This window comes from Cetorhinus maximus, chromosome 28, assembly GCF_964194155.1.
Source record: "Cetorhinus maximus chromosome 28, sCetMax3.hap1.1, whole genome shotgun sequence".
NCBI classification, from domain to species: domain Eukaryota; kingdom Metazoa; phylum Chordata; class Chondrichthyes; order Lamniformes; family Cetorhinidae; genus Cetorhinus; species Cetorhinus maximus.
The window spans coordinates 13,455,784-13,477,613 of NC_135906.1; the positions used below are offsets into that span (position 1 = coordinate 13,455,784).

At 46.7% G+C, this 21,830-nt stretch overlaps 1 protein-coding gene across 1 annotated transcript in view; it reads left to right on the plus strand.

Moving 5' to 3' along the window:
* The window catches only part of LOC144668810 (adhesion G protein-coupled receptor E3-like), a 92,995-nt gene extending 82,805 nt beyond the window's left edge, over positions 1-10,190 (plus strand). Inside the window, exons 16-19 of the mRNA XM_078531184.1 lie at positions 242-333; positions 445-613; positions 5,504-5,632; positions 7,553-10,190. Coding sequence (XP_078387310.1) covers positions 242-333; positions 445-613; positions 5,504-5,632; positions 7,553-7,585 — 423 coding nt within the window. The 3' untranslated portion in view covers positions 7,586-10,190. The remainder of the gene's footprint in view (positions 1-241; positions 334-444; positions 614-5,503; positions 5,633-7,552) is intronic.
* The last annotated feature ends 11,640 nt before the right edge of the window (positions 10,191-21,830 follow it).

Genomic DNA, 21,830 nt, shown 5'->3' on the forward strand with positions numbered 1-21,830 from the left:
CAGAAAATGCCGGGAAAAAACTCAGCAGGCCTGACAGCATCAGTGAAAAGAGAAACAAAGTTGACGTTTCGAGTCCATGTGACTCTTCTTCAGAGACTCTTCTCCAGTTGGCTGTGTATCTGGTCTGGGAGCACCCACGTATACATTCATTTTAGACCAAGTTCCTTTGTTGTACCACAAACCCTCTAAGTCTGAGGCATTCCTTGGCTATACTGTAACTGAACATTCCCTCTCTTTTCAGGTCAATTTGGTTTTTTATAGCATCACGTTGATCAAGTTGGCGAAGAAGATGTCCTCTATTAAGAAGGATGAACCTAAACTGAAGATGATCAGGTATGCGTGGTGCCAGGATATCTGGCTGTAGGGAGAGCACTGTCTTATTCAAACCACTTTGTCCGGCTAGACCAAGGAGATTTGACTCTGTTTCCTGTGTCCCACTTGCAGGACATTCACAGTTACGGCAATCGCACAGCTCTTTCTCCTGGGCTGTACGTGGATATTTGGAATTTTCCATTTTCAAGAGGAAACCATCGCCATGGCTTATATATTCACCATCATTAACAGCCTTCAAGGGGCGTTCATCTTCATTCTTCACTGTCTCTTAAATAAACAGGTAGGAGACAGACATGTTCAGGTAGCAGCTCATGCTCAATACCCCAGGCAGTGTAAGGTCTGGTGCCTTATTCTGACCCGGATAGAATCAATCACCGGATCAAGGATGAAGCAATTACTTTCTATTGTGTTTATCAACGTTCCTGTAACAGGTATTGCATAATATAAACCATGTCTGTCTCTGTAACACTCTCTGATATACCCCACACCCCACTGTAACACTCCCTGATATACCCCACACCCCACTGTAACCCTCTCTGACACACCCCACACCCCTCACTGTAACACTCCCTGATATACCCCACACCCCACTGTAACCCTCTCTGACACACCCCACACCCCTCACTGTAACACTCCCTGATATACCCCACACCCCACTGTAACCCTCTCTGACACACCCCACACCACTCACTGTAACACTCCCTGATATACCCCACACCCCTCACTGTAACACTCCCTGATATACCCCACACCCAACTGTAACACTCTCTGACACACCCCACACCCCTCACTGTAACCCCCTCTGACACACCCCACACCCCTCACTGTAACACTCCCTGATATACCCCACACCCCACTGTAACACTCTCTGACACACCCCACACCCCTCACTGTAACACTCCCTGATATACCCCACACCCCTCACTGTAACACTCCCTGATATACCCCACACCCAACTGTAACACTCCCTGATATACCCCACACCCCACTGTAATACTCCCTGATATACCCCACACCCCTCACTGTAACACTCTCTGATATACCCCACACCCCTCACTGTAACCCCCTCTGACACACCCCACACCCCTCACTGTAACACTCCCTGATATACCCCACACCCCACTGTAACACTCCCTGATATACCCCACACCCAACTGTAACACTCTCTGATATACCCACACCCCACTGTAATACTCCCTGATATACCCCACACCCCACTGTAATACTCCCTGATATACCCCACACCCCACTGTAATACTCCCTGATATACCCCACACCCCACTGTAATACTCCCTGATATACCCCACACCCCACTGTAATACTCCCTGATATACCCCACACCCCTCACTGTAATACTCTCTGATATACCCTACACCCCTCACTGTAACACTCTCTGATATACCCCACACCCCTCACTGTAACACTCTCTGATATACCCCACACCCCACACTGTAACACTCTCTGATATACCCCACACCCCTCACTGTAACACTCTCTGATATACCCCACACCCCTCACTGTAACACTCTCTGATATGCCCCACATCCCTCACTGTAACACTCTCTGATATACCCCACACCCCTCACTGTAACACTCTCTGATATATCCCACAGCCCTCACTGTAAACACTCTATGATATACCCCACACCCCTCACTGTAACACTCTCTGATATACCCCACACCCCACACTGTAACACTCTCTGATATACCCCACACCCCTCACTGTAACACTCTCTGATATACCCCACACCCCTCACTGTAACACTCTCTGATATGCCCCACATCCCTCACTGTAACACTCTCTGATATACCCCACACCCCTCACTGTAACACTCTCTGATATATCCCACAGCCCTCACTGTAAACACTCTATGATATAACCCACACCCCTCACTGTAACACTCTCTGATATACCCCACACCCCTCACTGTAACCCCCTCTGACACACCCCACACCCCTCACTGTAACACTCCCTGATATACCCCACACCCCACTGTAACACTCTCTGACACACCCCACACCCCTCACTGTAACACTCCCTGATATACCCCACACCCCTCACTGTAACACTCCCTGATATACCCCACACCCAACTGTAACACTCCCTGATATACCCCACACCCCACTGTAATACTCCCTGATATACCCCACACCCCTCACTGTAACACTCTCTGATATACCCCACACCCCTCACTGTAACCCCCTCTGACACACCCCACACCCCTCACTGTAACACTCCCTGATATACCCCACACCCCACTGTAACACTCCCTGATATACCCCACACGCAACTGTAACACTCTCTGATATACCCCACACCCCACACTGTAACACTCTCTGATATACCCCACACCCCTCACTGTAACACTCTCTGATATACCCCACACCCCTCACTGTAACACTCTCTGATATGCCCCACATCCCTCACTGTAACACTCTCTGATATACCCCACACCCCTCACTGTAACACTCTCTGATATATCCCACAGCCCTCACTGTAAACACTCTATGATATACCCCACACCCCTCACTGTAACACTCTCTGATATACCCCACACCCCACACTGTAACACTCTCTGATATACCCCACACCCCTCACTGTAACACTCTCTGATATACCCCACACCCCTCACTGTAACACTCTCTGATATACCCCACATCCCTCACTGTAACACTCCCTGATATACCCCACACCCCTCATTGTAACACTCTCTGATATACCCCACACCCCTCACTGTAACACTCTCTGATATACCCCACACCCCTCACTGTAACACTCCCTGATATACCCCACACCCCTCACTGTAACACTCTCTGATATACCCCACACTCCTCACTGTAACACTCTCTGATATACCCCACACCCCTCACTGTAACACTCTCTGATATACCCCACACCCCTCACTGTAACACTCTCTGATATACCCCACACCCCTCACTGTAACACTCTCTGATATAACCCACACCCCTCACTGTAACACTCCCTGATATACCCCACACCCCTACTGTAACACTCTCTGATATACCCCACACCTCTCACTGTAACACTCTCTGATATACCCCACACTCCTCACTGTAACACTCTCTGATAAACCCCACACCGCTCACTGTAACCCTCACTGATATTCCCCACACCCCCCATATTCTATCATTCTGGCCTAGATTTTCATCTAAGGGGTGGAGAGCATGAGTTGTGAGATTTCCCGACATTGTGATGCAGCCTCCTGCCTGTGGCTGCCCACGTTATTTCCATTATGCGATGTTGGAACTGGCCTGAGTTGGACCATCAGCTTCTGAAGCAGGCCCATGGTTGAAACTGAGCCAGGCAGGTTCCCCGGGACATCTCTGCAACGTGACTAAGCTTCTCGCCATCTTACCCTTCAGCAGTCATTGACTTTCCCAATGCCCATTTTTGTGGCCTCGCCTCATCAGTTCTTCACAATGTACCCAGTCAACTCTGTTAACATTTTCTAGCCCACACCCTTACCCACACTGTCCCATCATTCCGTCAGCTCTTCTCCTCTGGGTCCCCACACTCCCTCCATCCCTCCAACACTTAGCCTTCCCTCAATCCCTCCATTCCTCAACCCCTCAGCTTCTCCTCACCCCTCACTCCGTCCACTCCACTAACACCCGCCTTCTCCTCATTCCCTCCATCCCTGCGACCCTGGGCTTCCCTTCGCTCCCTGCCCTCCCCCAGACCAGGCCTCTCCTTGCCTCTGCCTCCTCTACTTCATCACTGGTAGTTTCTTGTTCAACCATAACACCGGTGCCTTTGAAACCCCCTCTCCAGGATTCTCTGTTTCCCCACCTCCCTGTTTTAAAAACGCAGTCCGAGTAACCTTTATTTGTAAATCTGAAACCGAAACGCATCCAAAACCCATACGTTTTTGAACCTCCGTGACCTTTTGCACAGGAAGTCAAGTTGCTTATCTACACGGTTTACCTGACAATTTCTGTGGCAAACGTGCGGAGGAGAGACTTATTACAGGCACCCCGTATTTATTACTCACTGACCACATCTCACTCTTCCAGCCATTTGATTTACCTTTTGCTAGATCTGGCCGAGGCCTAGGCGACTGTAACGTAAGTTTACATGCGCTGTATCAAAAACCGAAATTACCTGAGATCCAAAACGCGATCAGCCTCGAGGGTTTCAGATAAAGGACACTCGACCTGTGCTCACAATCCTCCCCTTTGGCCACTCCTTGTGTTTCCTGCCTTGGCCTATTCTATCCCCTTTCCTTTTCTCAACACCCAGCACCCACTGTACCTCATCAAACGACACAGAGTTTACAGTACAGAAACTGGCCGGTCACACTGTTCTCTGCCAGTGTTTACACCCCACCACCCCCCTCACAAACCTCCTCGCCACTCATTTCATTTGTTTTTTCCATTGATTTAAGATAATTGGCAAAAAAAAAGAAAGAAAAATCCAGAGATGGAGAGTGAGGGGAATTTTATTTAATGCAGTGAGTTGTGATCTGGAATGCACTGCCTAACAGGGTGGGGTGGAAGCAAATTCAACAGCAACTTTCAGAAGAGAATGTACAGTCAAATCTTTATTACCCGGCATGTTCCGGGAATGGGTGGTGCCGGCTAATCGAAAATGCTGGTTAACGGAGAGTTCTATTTACCGATGGAATATAGCACAATATTTGTAGCGTTAACTAATATGCATGTACTCAGGAAGTAAAGAGCCATATTCTTTTTACTCCTAACCTTCAACAGTGCACTAAAACGTAAATTAAAGTATTAAATAATACTGTATAGTGTCCGGATAATTGCTTCGCTTCCGGTTGGGAAAGTGGCAATTTGCCTTAGGGGAACGTCATAAGTTCCGGCTGGGAGAGAATCGCGGTTTGTAAGGGTGCTGGATAACACACAGTTTACTGTACTGGATAAAGAAAATCTTGCAGAGCTACGGGGAAAGAACAGGGGGTTGTGGTACTAATTGGATAACGCTTTCGAGGAGCTGCTATGCGGGTTGAACATGCCATGTGATCCTATTGTGCTGTGATCTCACCATGTCAACATATCCTGTATTTTTTTCTCTCCTTTGTGTGTGTGTCTCTTGATTCAGATACCTGCCCACGAGGTCTGATCCTCTAGAACTTTGCATACGAGTGTCACCAGTCTGATCATTAATTTGGCCATTTTCTTTTCAAAGGTGAGGGAAGAATATTGGAAACAGATCTCACGCATCTGCTGCTTAAAGCCCATTCTATACTCAGAGTTCATCCAGACTTCCACTGTGCCAATGATGAATTTGCAATCAAGGAATGCCTCAACTCACCAGGTTTGCTTCTCCATTTTAATCTCTCTACACGGTGCTCCCTCGCTCTGAGTGGAGGGGTGACCTGCTGTTAAGCCCAGGGAAACATCTGGAAATGATTGGGAGTATTCTGGATTCCTTAATCGCCTGCTGTCCCTTATCATTCCACAGTGTTAGCCTTGGTTCCCTTAGCTCAGAGCCAAAAAAGTTGAGGGTTCAAGTCTCACTCTGGAATTTGATCATCCAATCCACTGTAGTGAGGGAGTGCTGCACTGTCAAAGGGGTTCTTGTATCGAGGCGATTCAATGGCACCATTTTGGAGGACAGGGAGTTCTCTCCTTTGTCTCCTGGCCAATATTTGTCCTTCACCTGATATCACAAAAGAAAGGATGATCGGAATGCTGTTTGCGGGAGCTTGCTGTGCACAGATTGGCTACCACATTACAACAGTGGCCACACTGTAAAAGTACGCCATTGGCTGCACAGCACTTTGGGATGTCCTGTGGTGGCGAAAGGCGCTATATAAATGCAAATTCCTTTCCTCAATTAAAGGAAAATTGGTCATTGTTGCACAGACAAGCTTGGTTGCCTGTCAGTCAATGTGGACCCTTCCATGACACCATAGCCGAAGCTCCTTAACACACAATCAGAGAATGGTTACAGCACAGAAGGAAGCCATTCGGCCCATCATGTTTGTGCTGGCTGTCTGCAAGAGCAACTCAGCCAGTCCCAACCCCCTGCCCTTTCCCCAGTAGCTCAGCAAATTTTCTCTCTTCAAAAAGTTATCCTTTTGGAAAGCCACAATCGAATCTGCCTCCACCACACACTTAAGCAGTGCATTCCAGATCCTGACCGCATGCTGCATTGAAAAAAGGCTTTTCCTCGCATCGCCTTTGGTTCTTTAGCCGATCACCTTACATTGATGTCCTCTAGTTCTCGACCCTTCTGCCAATGGGATCAGTTTCTCTCTATCTGTCCAGACTCCTCATGATGTTGACCACCATCAATCCTCCTCTCAGCATTCTCTTCTCTAAGGAGAACAAATTTGCCAATACATCCTGGCAACTGCCCCACACTGGGGAGCACCAGCTTAGCGCTGGGTAAGGAATCCTGCAAGGAGCCCATCCAGTCTCAGCTTTCAGTAATCCAATGTTGAAGGTAGGGTTTTAAAATGAGGAGTCAATAAATAACCCCCATAAGCATAATATACCCCAATTTGAGCTAGTACATTTTCAGTGTGTTAGTGACATCTACTGGCCGAACAACAGTCTTGTTTGAAGTTCACTTGGACTGCGTTGCTTCATCTCTCCCTCTGGTGACCAATCATCCATCAATAATTGGGTGGGTAACATTTTTGTATCCGTTCATGGGATGTGGGCATCGCTGGCTAGGCCAGCGCTTATTGCCCATCCCTAACTGCCCTTGTTCAGAGGGCATTTGAGGCAACAAGGCTGAAGCGACGTCTATGTAAAGGCTAACTTCATGGATGCAACTCCTGCTGTGGAGACACACTTGCTGGGAGAGCACAGTTGGGAATTGTGGTATTCCAGTGCACAGCTCAGCTATCCGACGGGCATGGTGCTCATTGGATTGGAACCAGAATCTGCAAAGTAACCGCGTAACATATTGAACAAACCAGGAAGCAACCCTGAAGCTCAGCAGCGAGTGAAATTATTACTGGTGCTAAAATAGAACCCTCAGCAGTGCTCCATTGGAGTGTCAGCATAGATTTACACCTTTTTTTTAAAACCTCCGTGAGGAAATGAACTCACAATCTTCCGACTGAAAGGCAAGAGTTCAACCCCGTGAGTCACAGTTGATGCACCACCACACAGTGCCTGTGTGCAGTGGCTGTGGCTTTTGAAAGAAACCAAGACCGTGTTTTAGAGCGAGAAGCTAAGACTGCGTTGACTAATCGACCTCTATCTTTGTCGGTTGTTTCAGGGCAGACCCAGCAGCCTTCACAGCACACCATGAACAACTTCGGACGGAACTTGAAGAATAAAGCCGACATGCACTTTTACCAGGAGGATTGTGCTGGGAGGGACATCCCTTTGTGAATCTCTCAATGAACGTTGTTGCTATTGATGGGCTAGGAGGCCGTTATGGATCCTTCTCATCGGTCAGATTGGGCCCGTACAATGGGTCAACGAATTTCTGAACCGACAGGAGGAATACCACGTGGAAGATGCACAAGTGGAATGGGGACGGACTTGGGCTCAAAGAAGGATAAGAAGACACATGTTTGACCTGCATGTTCTGCACCAGACACCGTCCACCCAAGTGGAAGGGACCATCCTAATGAAACCAATCTCGGGGGTTTCTCTTTCTGTTGCTCTTATGTGTTTGAAGTATTTTATGTCGTACAGTAAATAGTTTATCATGAGTCAGTGTGACTTCTTGTTAAAGAACATTGTGCCGTGTTTTTCAAAGTATCTGGTCTGATTCTGGAAGGACGCTCAATCCTATGCATTGGGTTCTATGCTGTTGTGTTTTTTATTGTTATTATTCTGACATTTTATTTTCTGCCAGCACTTCTCTCAGCTTTGTATCAAAACGTGGAGCAACACAAAGGGGGCCAAGACCTGGTGTCATCATAATGAGTCATCATCTATCTGGCAATGATGGTGTAGTAGCAATGTCACTGGACTGGTAATCCAAATGCTATGGGTAAGAAGGTTCAAATCCCATCACAGTAGCTGGTGGAGTTTAAAGTTTAAATCAATCTGGAATATAAAGCTAGTCTTTTTTTTTAAAAAAACCCCATCTGGTTCACTAATTCCCAATCAAGAAGGAAATCTGCCACCCTTACCTGGTCTGGCCTCTATGTGCCTCCAGACCCACAGTAATGTGGTTGCCATCTTAAAGAGTAATTAGGGATGGGCAACAAATGCTGGCCATCGATGCCCACATCCCATGAAAGGCTTTTTAAAAATGCTGATAACCCTATAGTATGTAAAGGGTAGGCAGGGAAATCTGCTCCTGACCTGCCAACAGTGACTCCTGCTGGAGCTGGTTCAGGGTCGGTTCAGTTGATGCCCCTCAGCATTCTAGGTGGCTCCCATTAATTCAGTGATGCTCTAAGTCAGGGACAATCGGAAGCTATAAATTCATTCTCTGGAAATCCCATGAATGAGAGACAGGGGGAACTCTAGGACAATCCAAAAGCAGCATCAATAAAACAGTTTACAGATTATGAAGTATGACAAGAAGATTGTCAACAAACTGCTTGAAAGTTAATATAAATAAAATGGATTAATTTTATCCTTTGTGGAGTATTGTTTTTTTTTAATTCATTCATGGGATGTGGGTGTCGCTGGCAAGACCATCGCCCAATCACCCTTGAGAAGGTGGTGGTGAGCTGCCTTCTTGAGCCGCTACAATCCATGTGGTGTAGGTACACCCACAGGGCTGTTAGGGAGGGAGTTCCAGAATTGTGAATCAGCGACAGTGAAGCAATATAAATCAGTAACGTGGCTGACAATTATAATTTGGTGAACGTAGGTATTTACCATACAGCTAGTTACTAAACCATTCACATCAAAAGGCCCTAGGTCCAAATTCTGGCCTGTTAACTTATCATAGCCAGGGTTGCAATGCTGCACTGCAATTGTCCTGCAATGGAAAGTGTCCCCTGAATCACAGAATCACACAATGCAGAAGAGGCCCTTCGGCCCATCGAGTCTGCACCGACACGTGAGAAACACCTGACCTACCTACCTAATCCCATTTACCACCACTTGGCCCATAGCCTTGAATGTTATGACGTGCCAAGTGCTCATCCTGGTACTTTTTAAAGGATGTGAGGCAACCCGCCTCCACCACCCTCCCAGGCAGCGCATTCCAGACCGTCACCACCCTCTGGGTAAAAAAGCTTTTCCTCACATCCCCCCTAAACATCCTGCCCCTCACCTTGAACTTATGCCCCCTTGTGACTGACCCTTCAACTAAGGAGAACAGCTGCTCCCTATCCACCCTGTCCATGCCCCTCATAATCTTGTACACCTCGGTCAGGTCACCCCTCAGTCTCCTCTGCTCCAACAAAAACAACCCAAGTCTATCTAACCTCTCTTCATAACTTAAATGTTTCGTCCCAGGCAACATCCTGGTGAACCTCCTCTGCACCCCCTCCCTGTCCAGACTTCAGCTAAGGACAAGTTCAGGCTGTTTTGTGAGTTGTGCCACGGTTGAATAGCCCAGAGCGCTCATTGTCCTGGTTTGCTGGTGGTTCCATTTCTTGACAAGATGCTGGACCCTCTTCCATCATCTATGCCGATGCCTTCAGAGGTGGTGGAGGCAAAACTTCAGTTTTAGAAACAGGTCACTTATAGGCATAATAATTTCAATAGTTTATAATGTGACCTTCAGCACACAAAGTGCAACAGCTCAAGAAGGTGGACTCACCTTTCTCGAGGAGAAATCGGGATGGGCAATAGGTACTGGCCTTCCTAGTGACACACGCATGCCATGAATGAATAACTACTCTTTAAAAAACATTATCTACTTCACTGTGTCCGGTTAAGAGAGAAGGTGAGGATTTGCATGTATTTAGAGCCTTATCCCATTCTTAAAATGTCCCAATGTGCTTGACAACCAATAAATTTAAATTGTAGTACTTGTAATGTTTGTGCATTTTATATATTTGATTTTTCTCAGAACAATGCAGAGATGGCATTAGTTTCTAAGGCCAGAGTTTTCCAGCACCACCCCCTCCACCGCCCCCCCCACCCCAACAGTGGGTTCCTCTGTGGTAGTGCCAGCAAACCACTGAAATCTCCATTCACATCAGGGGGACCAGAAGATACTGCCGGTGTGAGGGGCTGGAAAATTCCGGCCTAAGTGTGCAGGAACCTTATTTACAAAGTTTCGTACAATGTCTCAAAATGTCTTCTAGCCCAACTCCTAGATGCTTCTGCGTCTGTTCACTTATCTCAGAGTCCGCACCCAGGCTTAACCGATCAAGCACAGTGAGCATAGATCAGTTGCCAGATACACATAATCGAGCGCAGAAGAATTGAACCATTGAGCACTGCAGAAACGAACATCATTGCTACGCAGTGTTTTTTTTTAATCCTCAAGATTGCAAACTCATGAATTGGTCTCCGAATATCTGGGTCTTGTTTATAAGCTATTGTCCCCAGTTCAATGATCAGGAATGGCATGTTCCCTTTATGCTTTCACATTGATTGCATTTCTAAAGTACAGAAATGCAAAGACCACAAGGATTGCTCTGTATGTTGGCTCCATTCCCCCCGGAGGAGTTTAGAGATTATGGCTGAGGAAGCCTTCTCACTTGAGGAGTTGAAGCACAAATTATGCTCTGGGAGCTGAGGTGAAGGGTCATGCAGGACACTGAAAATGAAGAGTGGAGACAAGGCAGTTAAGAATATTGTGATTGTATGACCCCAATCCTGTAAAAGCCAGCAGGTTATAAGAACATAAGAAAGAGGAGCAGGTGTAGGCCATACAGCTCCTTCAGCCTGCTCCACAATTCGATAAGATCATGGGTGATCTGACTGTGGCCTCGACTCCACATTCCTGCCTGTTTCCCATTACTCTTGACTCCTCTATTGATCAAAAATCTGTCTATCTCAGCCTTGAATATATTCAATGACCCAGACTCTACAGCTCTCTGAGATAGAGAATTCCGAAGATTCATGACCCTCTGAGAGAAGGAATTCCTCTGCATCTCCATCTTAAATGGGATATGTGTGTGTAGTGTGAATGTGTGTGTGTGTGTGGTATGTACGAGTGAACGTGTGTGTGTGGTGTGTAGGTGTGTGTGTCTGTGGTGTGAATGTGTGCGTGTGTATGTTGTGCATGTGTGGTGTGTGCATGTGTGTGGTGTGTACGTGTGAATGTGTATACATGTGTGTGTGGTCTGTGTGTGTCTGTAATGTGTGCGGTGTGTGTGTGTCTGTAGTGTGTGTATGGTGTGTGTATGGTGTGTGTGGTGTGAGAGTGTGTGTGTATGTACGCGCACATCTATCTATGTATATAAATAAATATATATAGAAGGATAGAATGACTGACAAGAGTGCAGCAATAGTTTTCAGATGATAGGTATGCTGAATTGGAATCAGAATGGAGTGAATATTAACTTTAATACAATGAACACACAATGAGGAGAAACTGTGTGTTGGGTGGGTATCTGTGAAAATAAAGATATTGCCCACATAGGGAGCTGATTGGGCAAACAAGCAGAGGTTGGAACTTGCTGTGTTGGAAATGATCTCATCTTCTTTAGCTTTTCCTGATCGGTTTCGAGATAACGATGTTTTGTGGCTTCCTGTGGAGATAGTTATCCAAGAATAGAAAACGCTGGGAAGAAAAGCGAATGGGTGACTCAGTGTAGGAGGCCGGACTGGTATCTGGTCAGCTCCACATTTCGTACATAAAGTCTTTAGTAGTAATTGTCCAGTCTTGAAGGTTTCTTTTCATTGTAGAAACTGAGTTTAGGCAGAGAATCATCTGGACACCTCATTCACTGGACCCCGGGATCCCATTGGAAGCAATAATATACTATAGATTCCCAGGAGCAGCTTGATGCAGTTACATTGAATTTACATACAATAAGCAGCCAGGCAGCGATTGACAAGGGTCTTCAGGACTGCTGCGAGAGCTGGGAAAAGTGCTCATCCTCTTCCTGTCTCCACATTCAGATATTTCTTTAGTAAACTTGCCTTTATGCCAGCTAACTGGTAACTGAATCATCCAATTTCCAGGGCAGTGTAATTTGGAATCTTCAAATAAGCACAGAAACCCTAATCCGAACCACCAATCCTAAACCTCACCATAACCCCTAACCCTAAATGCTAAACCTAAAGCCCAACCCTAACCCCAAATTGCAGCCTCTAAACCTTAACCCTACTTCCTAACCCGTAACCCTAAACATAATCATAACCCCTAGCCCCTAACACTAACCCTAACCCCAACCAATGAACCCTAACCCTAACCCCTAACCCTAAACATAATCATAACCTCTAATCCTTAACACGAACCCTAACCCCAACCAATAAACCCTAACCCTAACCCCAAACCCTAAACATAATCATAACCCCTAACCCTAACCCTAAACCGCAACCAATGAACCCCAACCCTAAACCCTAACCCTAAACATAATCATAACCTCGAATCCTTAACACTAACCCTAACCCCAACCAAGAAACCCTAACCCTAACCCCAAACCGCAACCAATGAACCCCAACCCTAACCCCAAGCCCTAAACATAATCATAACCCCTAACCCTTAAAACTAACCCTAATCCCAACCAATAAACCCTAACCCTAACCCCAAACCCTAAACATAACAATAACCCCTAACCCCTATCGCTAACCCTAAACCCCAATGAAAAACCCTAACCCCTAGCCCCTAACCCTAAACATAATCATAGCCTCTAACCCTAACCTCAACTCTAACAGTCCCAGCAGCACCAAAACTCAGTCGTGGGACTGCTGGTGCTGCAGGCAACACCTCAGGAGTAAAAGCAATGGGACCTGGACTCAGGTAAGCCCCAGGCCTTTAAGGCAGTCAGGGACTGGGGAGTCTAGGGAAAGGGACGAGGGGAATGGGGAGGCAGGTTTTGGAGGCAAGGTGGGGAGGCACAAAGGCGGGGTGTCCCCAATGCACACAGGGCACCCCCACCCCCAACCCTTTCCCTCCCACATTTTCAAGAGAGTTATTTTTAAAAATTGGCCACCTCACCAGCCCGCCCATGCCAGCCAATGTTATGGTGTGTGCAGCATACTATTCAAATCAAGCTCAATTGTCCGATAATTATCTTTCTAAAACTGGTGGGGGGGCTGCCAATTTTGGTGCCTGCCCACCTACCATATCCTGGGGACCGGGTTACGGTAGTCGAGAGGTGAGTGGGCTAGCCAGTCATCATCATTTACATCCTCCTCCACTAATAACATGGCTGATGGAGGGAAGGTGGGGAAGTGGCATAAAATCCAGCCAAGAAGTTGAAAAAAACAAATCACCACAGGCACAAAAACTCGATCTGCTGATTTTCAGTCTGAGATATGATGAGATTCCACGGTTTCAGCTAAGCCACAGGGTTAATCAGGGCACTTTAAGAGTACACAGAGGTCAATCGTCGCACTGGTAACAATGAGCAATGCAACGTACCTCCAAACACTTCAATTATACAGACAACCATCAGCAACTACACTCAGCAATATTAGCAATATAGCTGCTGGCATAGTGGCACTGTCACTGGACCAGAGACCCAGGGTAATTCCCTGGGACCTGGGTTTGAATACCATCATTGGCAGATGGTGGAATTTGAGTTCAAAAAAAAAAACCTGGATAACCATGAAACCGTTGTTGATTGTCTGTAAAAATCCATCTGGTTCACTAATTTAGGGTAGGGAATCTGCCATCCTTACCTGGTCTGGGCCTACATGTGACTCCAGACCCATGGCAATGTGGTTGACTCTTAAATGTTCTCTGAACAAATGCAATAAGGGATGGGCAATAAATGCTGGTCTAGCCAGTAATGCCCATGAACGAATAAAAAAAACGTAAGGGAATACCTGAATACAAGTGTTAGATACAAGAATACCTTGCATTTAGATAGCACCTTTAATTTTGTAAATCTGTACTTAATTGAAGCATTATCAAACAATACTTGATATGAGGACAGGTGACCAAAAGCTTGGTTAAAGACTTGAGGGTTTTGAGGGACATCTTAAAGAATGAGAGAAAGGGAGAGAGAGGCAGAGGTGTTCAAGGAGGGTATTCCAGAGTTTATAGCCCTGGCAGCTGAAGGCACGGCTGTCAGGGGTAGAGAGAAGAATGGTCAATGGGCCCAAAATGGCGGGAGTGCATTGAGCTAACTGATCGCAAGGCTGGAGAAAGTTACAAAGTCAGGGAGGGTTGAGACCGTGGAGGACTCTGATTGCAAGGACGAGGATTTTCAAACCTAGAAGGTGGGGGACAAGGAGCCCAGCACAGAGGCGATTAGTTAGCATGACTTGGTCTGAGTTAGAACAGAGTTTTGGAAGCCATGTTTACAGAGGGTGAATGTTGGCTGGCCGGCCAGGAGAGCATTGGAACAGTTGAGTCTAATGGTGGAAACTGAGCGTATGAATGTCAGCCGTGGGATTTCCTGTCAAGACTCATTCTGCCTGTTCTGATGAGGTTGCAATCCGTTAAACCAAGGCTGCTGAATGCAAGACTAGAGTTATTGCTTCCCACTGATCTCAACCACAGTCTGATCTCCCTCCCCGCCCGCCTCACCCACTCTGCGAATGGCCCTGAGTGTGGGAGACATCAGACAACCCAGGTGCAGCTTCCCCTCCGCTTGCCCTTCCCAACCTGCTCACCACATGAACAGGTGGCTGCTCAACTCTCAACTGCTGTCCTGGGGAATAACTGAGCGACAGACACTGCTCTGCTGAAGACTTCTTCCAGCACAGCGCTAGCGAAAGAAAGGCCAGAGAGAGAAAGTTAAGGTGGGGTTTAATGCCCTCTCCCGTGGTGAGTTTGGTGGGGGGTGGCAGCCATTTCATCAGGGCAGGAGGATGGTGGATGGGCACCCCCACCCCCCCTCCACCCCGATTAAGTCCACGCAGGAAGGCCAGTAGACGGCCTTATGCCCTGCCACCAACTGAGAGCCTTAAATGGCCCACTTAAGGGCCTCATCCCGGTGCCACTGGTATTAAGCCAGCAGTGGGTGGTGGAGGGGAGGGGAGGGGGCGTGGTAGGGGGGAGGTGGTTGGGGCCTGTCGTGTGGGGAGCCCGGCAAGCAAACTTGTGCAATGTTTCCTGTTGGCTTCCATGGGGGCTCCATCGTTTAAAGGCTGTCTGCAGTTTCATTGTTACCCCGGACAGTTGCTCGAGACCGGTATAAACAGAGACACAATGGGATACATAACATATTGATTAATCATTAAGTTTAGGCACTTTCTCCATATAGTGCATTGAGAATTGTTGTGCCACCTATCACTGCTGGGACAATTCTTTCCTCATGCACATTAAAAGGATGCCACAGCCCAGCTGTGGTGATATGAACAGCACCATCATTGGTCCTGGCCACTGCCCAGCTGTGATGATATGAACAGCGTCATCATTGGTCCTGGCCACTGCCCAGCTGTGATGATATGAACAGTACCATCATTGGTCCTGGCCACTGCCCAGCTGTGATGATATGAACAGCGTCATCATTGGTCCTGGCCACTGCCCAGCTGTGATGATATGAACAGCGTCATCATTGGTCCTGGCCGCTGCCCAGCTGTGGTGATATGAGCAGCGCCATCATTGGTCCTGGCCGCTGCCCAGCTGTGGTGATATGAGCAGCACCATTTTTGGTCCTGGCCGCTGCACACTCCATCGCTCTCACTGGCTTAACGGAGTAAAACAGTCAAACTGTGCATGCCCGGCATTGGCAGCAAACGCCACCTAATGCAAATTCCCCGCATGTCAAGATCGTGACTTCAGGCCACGTATTAAGACTTTGGGTGCGCAATGCAGGCTGACAATCCCTCTCAGTAATGAGAGAACATTGCCCTGTCAGAGTCGGATGTGATGCTAAACCAAGGCCATCTGACCTATTAGGTGGCCGTAGGAGTTTCCTGGCCGTTTTTTTTGAAGACAAGCATGAAGATTTGGCATCCCGATCAACGTTTATCCCCCACCTTACACCGATTAACTGAACGAATGTTAAGAATGTTATGTGTAGCTTGTTGTCATGTTCAACTATCAACTACACATTTTGTGAATCGGGAAGAGTTCAGATTTACACTTAATCGCACCTTACATGACCTCTGAAGGTCACAAAGTGCTTTACAGCCAATGAAGATCAGCCACTGGTATAACACAATCTGTACAAAGGGACCACAGGTTAAAACGAGTTCACTGGCTGTAAAATATGTTGGGCCACCTTCGAGCCACCATAGGCGCTCTTAAAATTCAGGTATTTTTCCTTTCCTCTGGTAGACAACAGGGGATTGAGTTCAACAAGTTCGGTTGGCAATCTCTGACCCTCCCCCGCAACCCCCATTTTGTCTCCTTCGCCTCATCGTTTTTGCTTTTGGATCTCATATGTCCATGATTCTGCCATTCACACCTCCACGGGGCATATCTTTTGTTCCTCTACGTGTCCCATTACCCCTCCCTTTTGGCTCTGCCCCACCAACTCTTTTGGTCATTTAATGTCTCCCGTCTTTTGCTCCTCAACAAACCTTTTGTTTTTTTTTTCCCTCTGACCCTCCTCCGTGTTTCACCTCCATAAAAGTCATTACATTTCGAACGTTTCCCAGCTCTGACGAAAGGTCACAACCTGAAACGCTAACTCTGTTTCTCGCGCCACAGGCTTTGAGCATCCGCTTTGATCTTAATGCCCTGGGGGCGCGGGTTCAAATCTCACCACATCAGCTGGTGGAATTTCAATCCAATTAATGAAAATCTGGAGCTGAAAGTTTGAAATTGTCAATTGTCGTAAAAACCCATCTGGTTTGTTAATGCCCTTTTAGGGAAGGAAATCTGCCGTCCTTACCTGGCCTGGCCTACATGTGACTCCGACCCCACAGCGATGTGGTTGACTCTTAGCTGCCCTCTGAAATGGCCTCGCAAGCCCACTCACTTCAAGGGCAATTAGGGATGGGCAGCAAATGCTGGTCTTGCCAGCGACGCCCACATCCCGTGAAAGAATAAATAGAAAACGTATTCCACTGCAAGTGACCAGTGCCGCTCTTCTGATACCAACACTACAGAATGAGTGGTGACTTGGCAGTGCCTTTCAAAGGAAAGAGGGGGAGGTGACAGAGTAAAAAGACTGACGAGACATATAGAAGATGGGCTATATCCCTGGAAAAAACAGAAAATGCTGCAAAAACTCAGCAGGTCTGGCAGCATCTGTGGAGAGAGAAACAGAGTTAACGTTTCGAGTCTGTTTGACTCTTCTTCTGAAGAGTCAAACATTAACTCGATTTCTCTCTCCACAGATGCTGCTGAGTTTTTCAAACTGTTTTTATCTCGAGAACATTAGCCCAGGCATGTGGGTTATTAGTCCAGTGACATTACCACTACTCCACCATCTCCCTTGAAAATTCTACCAATAACATTATTAAAGTTCCTGTTAAATTGTCCACCCTAAACGTAAACGTGTACAATCGAAATTTACTACATCTTCCCACTCAATGTACTTATTCCTGCTCTTTAACATGTGGTGATCAAAGTATTGATCATTGTTCCTGGTGTCCAAGAACATTTATTGAACTGCTCATATAGCCATGAGTTTCTTTGTTAGATACCTTTGACTGGCATCATGGTTACGGAATTGAGCTGGTGGTCCAGTAGTCCAGTGACCTGGAGTAACAATCTAGAGGCATGAGTTTATAAATCCCACCAGGGCGTTTAAGAATTTGAATCTGATCTCACTGATATCAGTAAAGGTGACCACAAAGCGGTCGGATTTTTGTTAAAACCTGACCGGTTTGCTAATCTCCTGCCATCTCCTCTGTATGTAGCTCCTTAATGTGGCTAACATTTAACTGCCCTCTAAAATAAGCCACTGTATGAAACCGCTACAAAAAGGCAGAAGTTCAAGAAGGCTAATATTCACCTCTTCAAGGACAACTAGCGATGAGCAATAAATAGCGGTATTGCCAGTGACACTCACATCCTGTGAATGAATGAAAATACAGACAGACTGAGACAATGGGGAGGGAGGTTGGAGAGACACCATAGTGAAGAGAGAGTGAGCGAGTGTATGAAGAACAGAGAGAAACAGTGGAGAAGAAACAGACAATGTGAAACATGGCTCATAGTAAACTAAGTCTCAGATTTTGTAATGCTCATAGCTCCTAAAGGAGTACGTGTTCCACCAACGATTGGGCCAAGTTGCTTGGTTCAAACTTTAAACTGGACAATGGGGAAGTTAGTAATATTCTCACTATTGATCTGGAATAAAGTCCAGGGACAGGGTAGACAGTAAGGGATGGATTGAAATTCCCCGATTTCGTGTTTGGGTTATTGGAGGGAAGCAGAACCTCAGATCTGTTGTAGGATGTTGCTCATGCTGAAGAATGCTTGGCATTGCCACTTGTAAACTAATGGAAATTGTCACTTGTCCTATATTGACAGCTTTCACCCATAGTAAGATACAACACTCTCTCACACACAGACATGTACACACACCCTCTCACTGCCTCTCACCTTCCCACACACGTTGCTCACTGTCCATTTACCCAGATTTCTCTCCACTCTCCAGTCATGGCTTTTTCTCCCCTGTTCTCTTTCCCTCTCCTCTCTTTCTCTCTCCCTCACTTTTCTGTGCTACCTGCTGTCTTTTCAACCTCCTCCCCCATTGTCTCTCGCCACGTTCCGATCTCTCTCAATGATCCACGGTTTTACTTTATCTCTTTCCTCTATATTTCAATGTCGTTATATTATTTGTCCTCCACCCCTTTACTCACGCTGCACTCTCTCTCTACTCTCTGCTGTCCTTTATTATCTTTCTGCAATCCTCCCACACCATTCCCAGTCTCCATTCTCCTGCCTCTACTCTCTGTTGTCTATCCACTGGTCCCTCTTCAATCCCTAGTCTTTCTCTTTTAACATTCTCTCTCCCTCTCTCTTTATTTTCTACTCTCTGCCACCCTTTCGCACTTTTGTCTCCGGTGTCGCTCGCCATTTGATTCCTTTTTGTGTCTTCACTCATTCCTGCCACTGTCTCAGGATGACTCAAGTTCCCCAGAACTGTTCTATCGCAGGGTCTAATGGACAGACCATTTCTCTGCTAAAGGTTACCTGGCTTTATTTATGATTGCGAGACCTCAGAAGCAGAATCTTGCCTCAGCTTAAAGCCACTAGGAAACCACAGGGTGCTGTTTCGAAGGGAAAAAAGCGTCTCTGAGAGATCCACGAGAACATCCAGAAAACCCACAATTGACGTCATTGCCACAGAAGCCTTTGACAGTAAATGAAATCTTAGTTGATAGAAAACAAAAACAGAAACAGAAATACCTGGAAAAACTCAGCTGGTCTGGCAGCATCGGCGGAGAAGAGCACCATTGGCGTTTCGAGTCCTCATGACCCTTCAACAGAACTAAGTAAAAATAGGAAAGGGGTGAAATATAAGCTGGTTTAAAGGGGAGAGGGGGATTTGTTGGGACAAGCAGCCAGTGATAGGAGGAGATAACCAAAAGCTGTCACAGACAAAAGAATAAAGAGGTGTTAAAGGTGGTGATATTATCTAAAGGAATGTGCTAATTAAGAGTATAAGACAGGACAGATAAGGTACAGATAGCTCTAGTGGGGGTGGGGGAATACTAAAAGGTAGAAATAAACAATTGGTGATGCCACCACCAAACACATCTTCCCTTCACCCACCCTGGCGGCATTCCGTAGGGATCGTTCCCTCCGTGACACCCTGGTCCACTCCTCCATCAGCCCCTACTCCTCCTCCCATGGCACCTTCCCATGCAAACGCAAAATATGCAACACCTGCCCCTTCACTTCCTCTCTCCTCACCGTCCAAGGGCCCAAACACTCCTTTCAAGTGAGGCTGCATTTCACTTGCATTTCCCCCAACTTAGTCTACTGCATTCGTTGCTCCCAATGCAGTTTCCTCTACATTGGAGAGACCAAACGCTGACTGGGTGACCGCTTTGCAGAACACCTTCGGTCTGTCCACAAGCATTACCCAGACTTCCCTGTCGCTTGCCATTTCAACACTCCACCCTGCTCTCTTGCCCACATGTCTGTCCTTGGCCTGCTGCAATGTTCCAGTGAAGCTCAACGCAAACTGGAGGAACAGCACCTCATCTTCCGACTAGGCACTTTACAGCCTTCCGGACTGAATATTGAGCTCAACAATTTTAGATCTTGAACTCTCTCCTCCATCCCCAGCTCCTTTCCGTTTCTTCCCCCTCCCTTTTGTTTTTTCCAATAATTTATATAGATTTTTTCTTTTCCCACCTATTTCCACTAATTTTAAATGTATTTCCGCCATTGTTTATCTCTACCTTTTAGTATTCCCCCACCCCCTCTAGAGCTATCTGTACCTTATCTGTCCTGTCTTATACTCTTAATTAGCACATTCCTTTAGATAATATCACCACCTTTAACACCTCTTTGTTCTTTTGTCTGTGACAGCTTTTTGTTATCTCCTCCTATCACTGGCTGCTTGTCCCAACAAACCCCCCCCTTAAACCAGCTTATATTTCACCCTCTCCTAATTTTACTTGGTTCTGTTGAAGGGTCACGAGGACTCGAAACGTCAACTGTGCTCTTCTCCGCCGATGCTGCCAGACCTGCTGAGTTTTTCCAGGTATTTCTGTTTCTGTTTTTGTTTTGGATTTCCAGCATCCGCAGTTTTTTGTTTTTATCTTAGTTGATAGAGTTCAGTCAATTATTCAGCTATTGACAAGTGGGCAATGCATGCGAACATACCTATAAATCTTGGATTCTAATGAAAAGAGAGACAAGTTGTCAAAGTTTTTCATCTTGCACTTTTCAGGACAAATGCAAGAACGCCAAATTTCCAACAACCACAATAGTTTATGCGACAGAAGAAAAGGGTGCTGATTGGTTGGCAAGTCGATTGGCCTTCACGTTGCCATAGAGAAAGCAACTGGGAACTATAGGCTCCCCAGGCTCCCGGGTAATTCAAAAAAAGGTGCAAGGCTAGAACATGTTCCTTTGTTTGCAGACAATGGGTCCCTCTGTAAGTTAATGCAAGTTGCTTCTAGCAAATGTAATGAACGGCTGCGTTTGTTGCCAACGCCATGCATGTGCAGTTAAATGCTGATGGCAGCCCAGGTTAATGGCCGCCATCTTTATAGGGGGCAATGTGCAGCAAGGCACATGTGTGGCTGCCATCTTTATAGGGGGCAATGTGCAGCAGGGCACATGTGCAGTGGCCATCTTTATAGGGGGCAATGTGCAGCAGGGCACATGTGCGGCTGCCATCTTTATAGGGGGCAATGTGCAGCAGGGCACATGTGCGGCTGCCATCTTTATAGGGGGCAATGTGCAGCAGGGCACATGTGCAGTCACCACTGGCAACAGGAAGAGACAATGTTCTATTCTGGACTGGCAGTGGTGGCTTCTGGAAACTCCTTTTACAGGGAATTAGAAGGGAATGATTTGCAGATGGGAAACTAAGATCGTTTCCGTGAGGGATATTTTACTGCAGTCATGATGGTTAGTGTTTCCAAACTCTTTCTCGCTATCCCTGTAATGTAAGTGGATTGTAGGTTGCTGTGATTGTTTG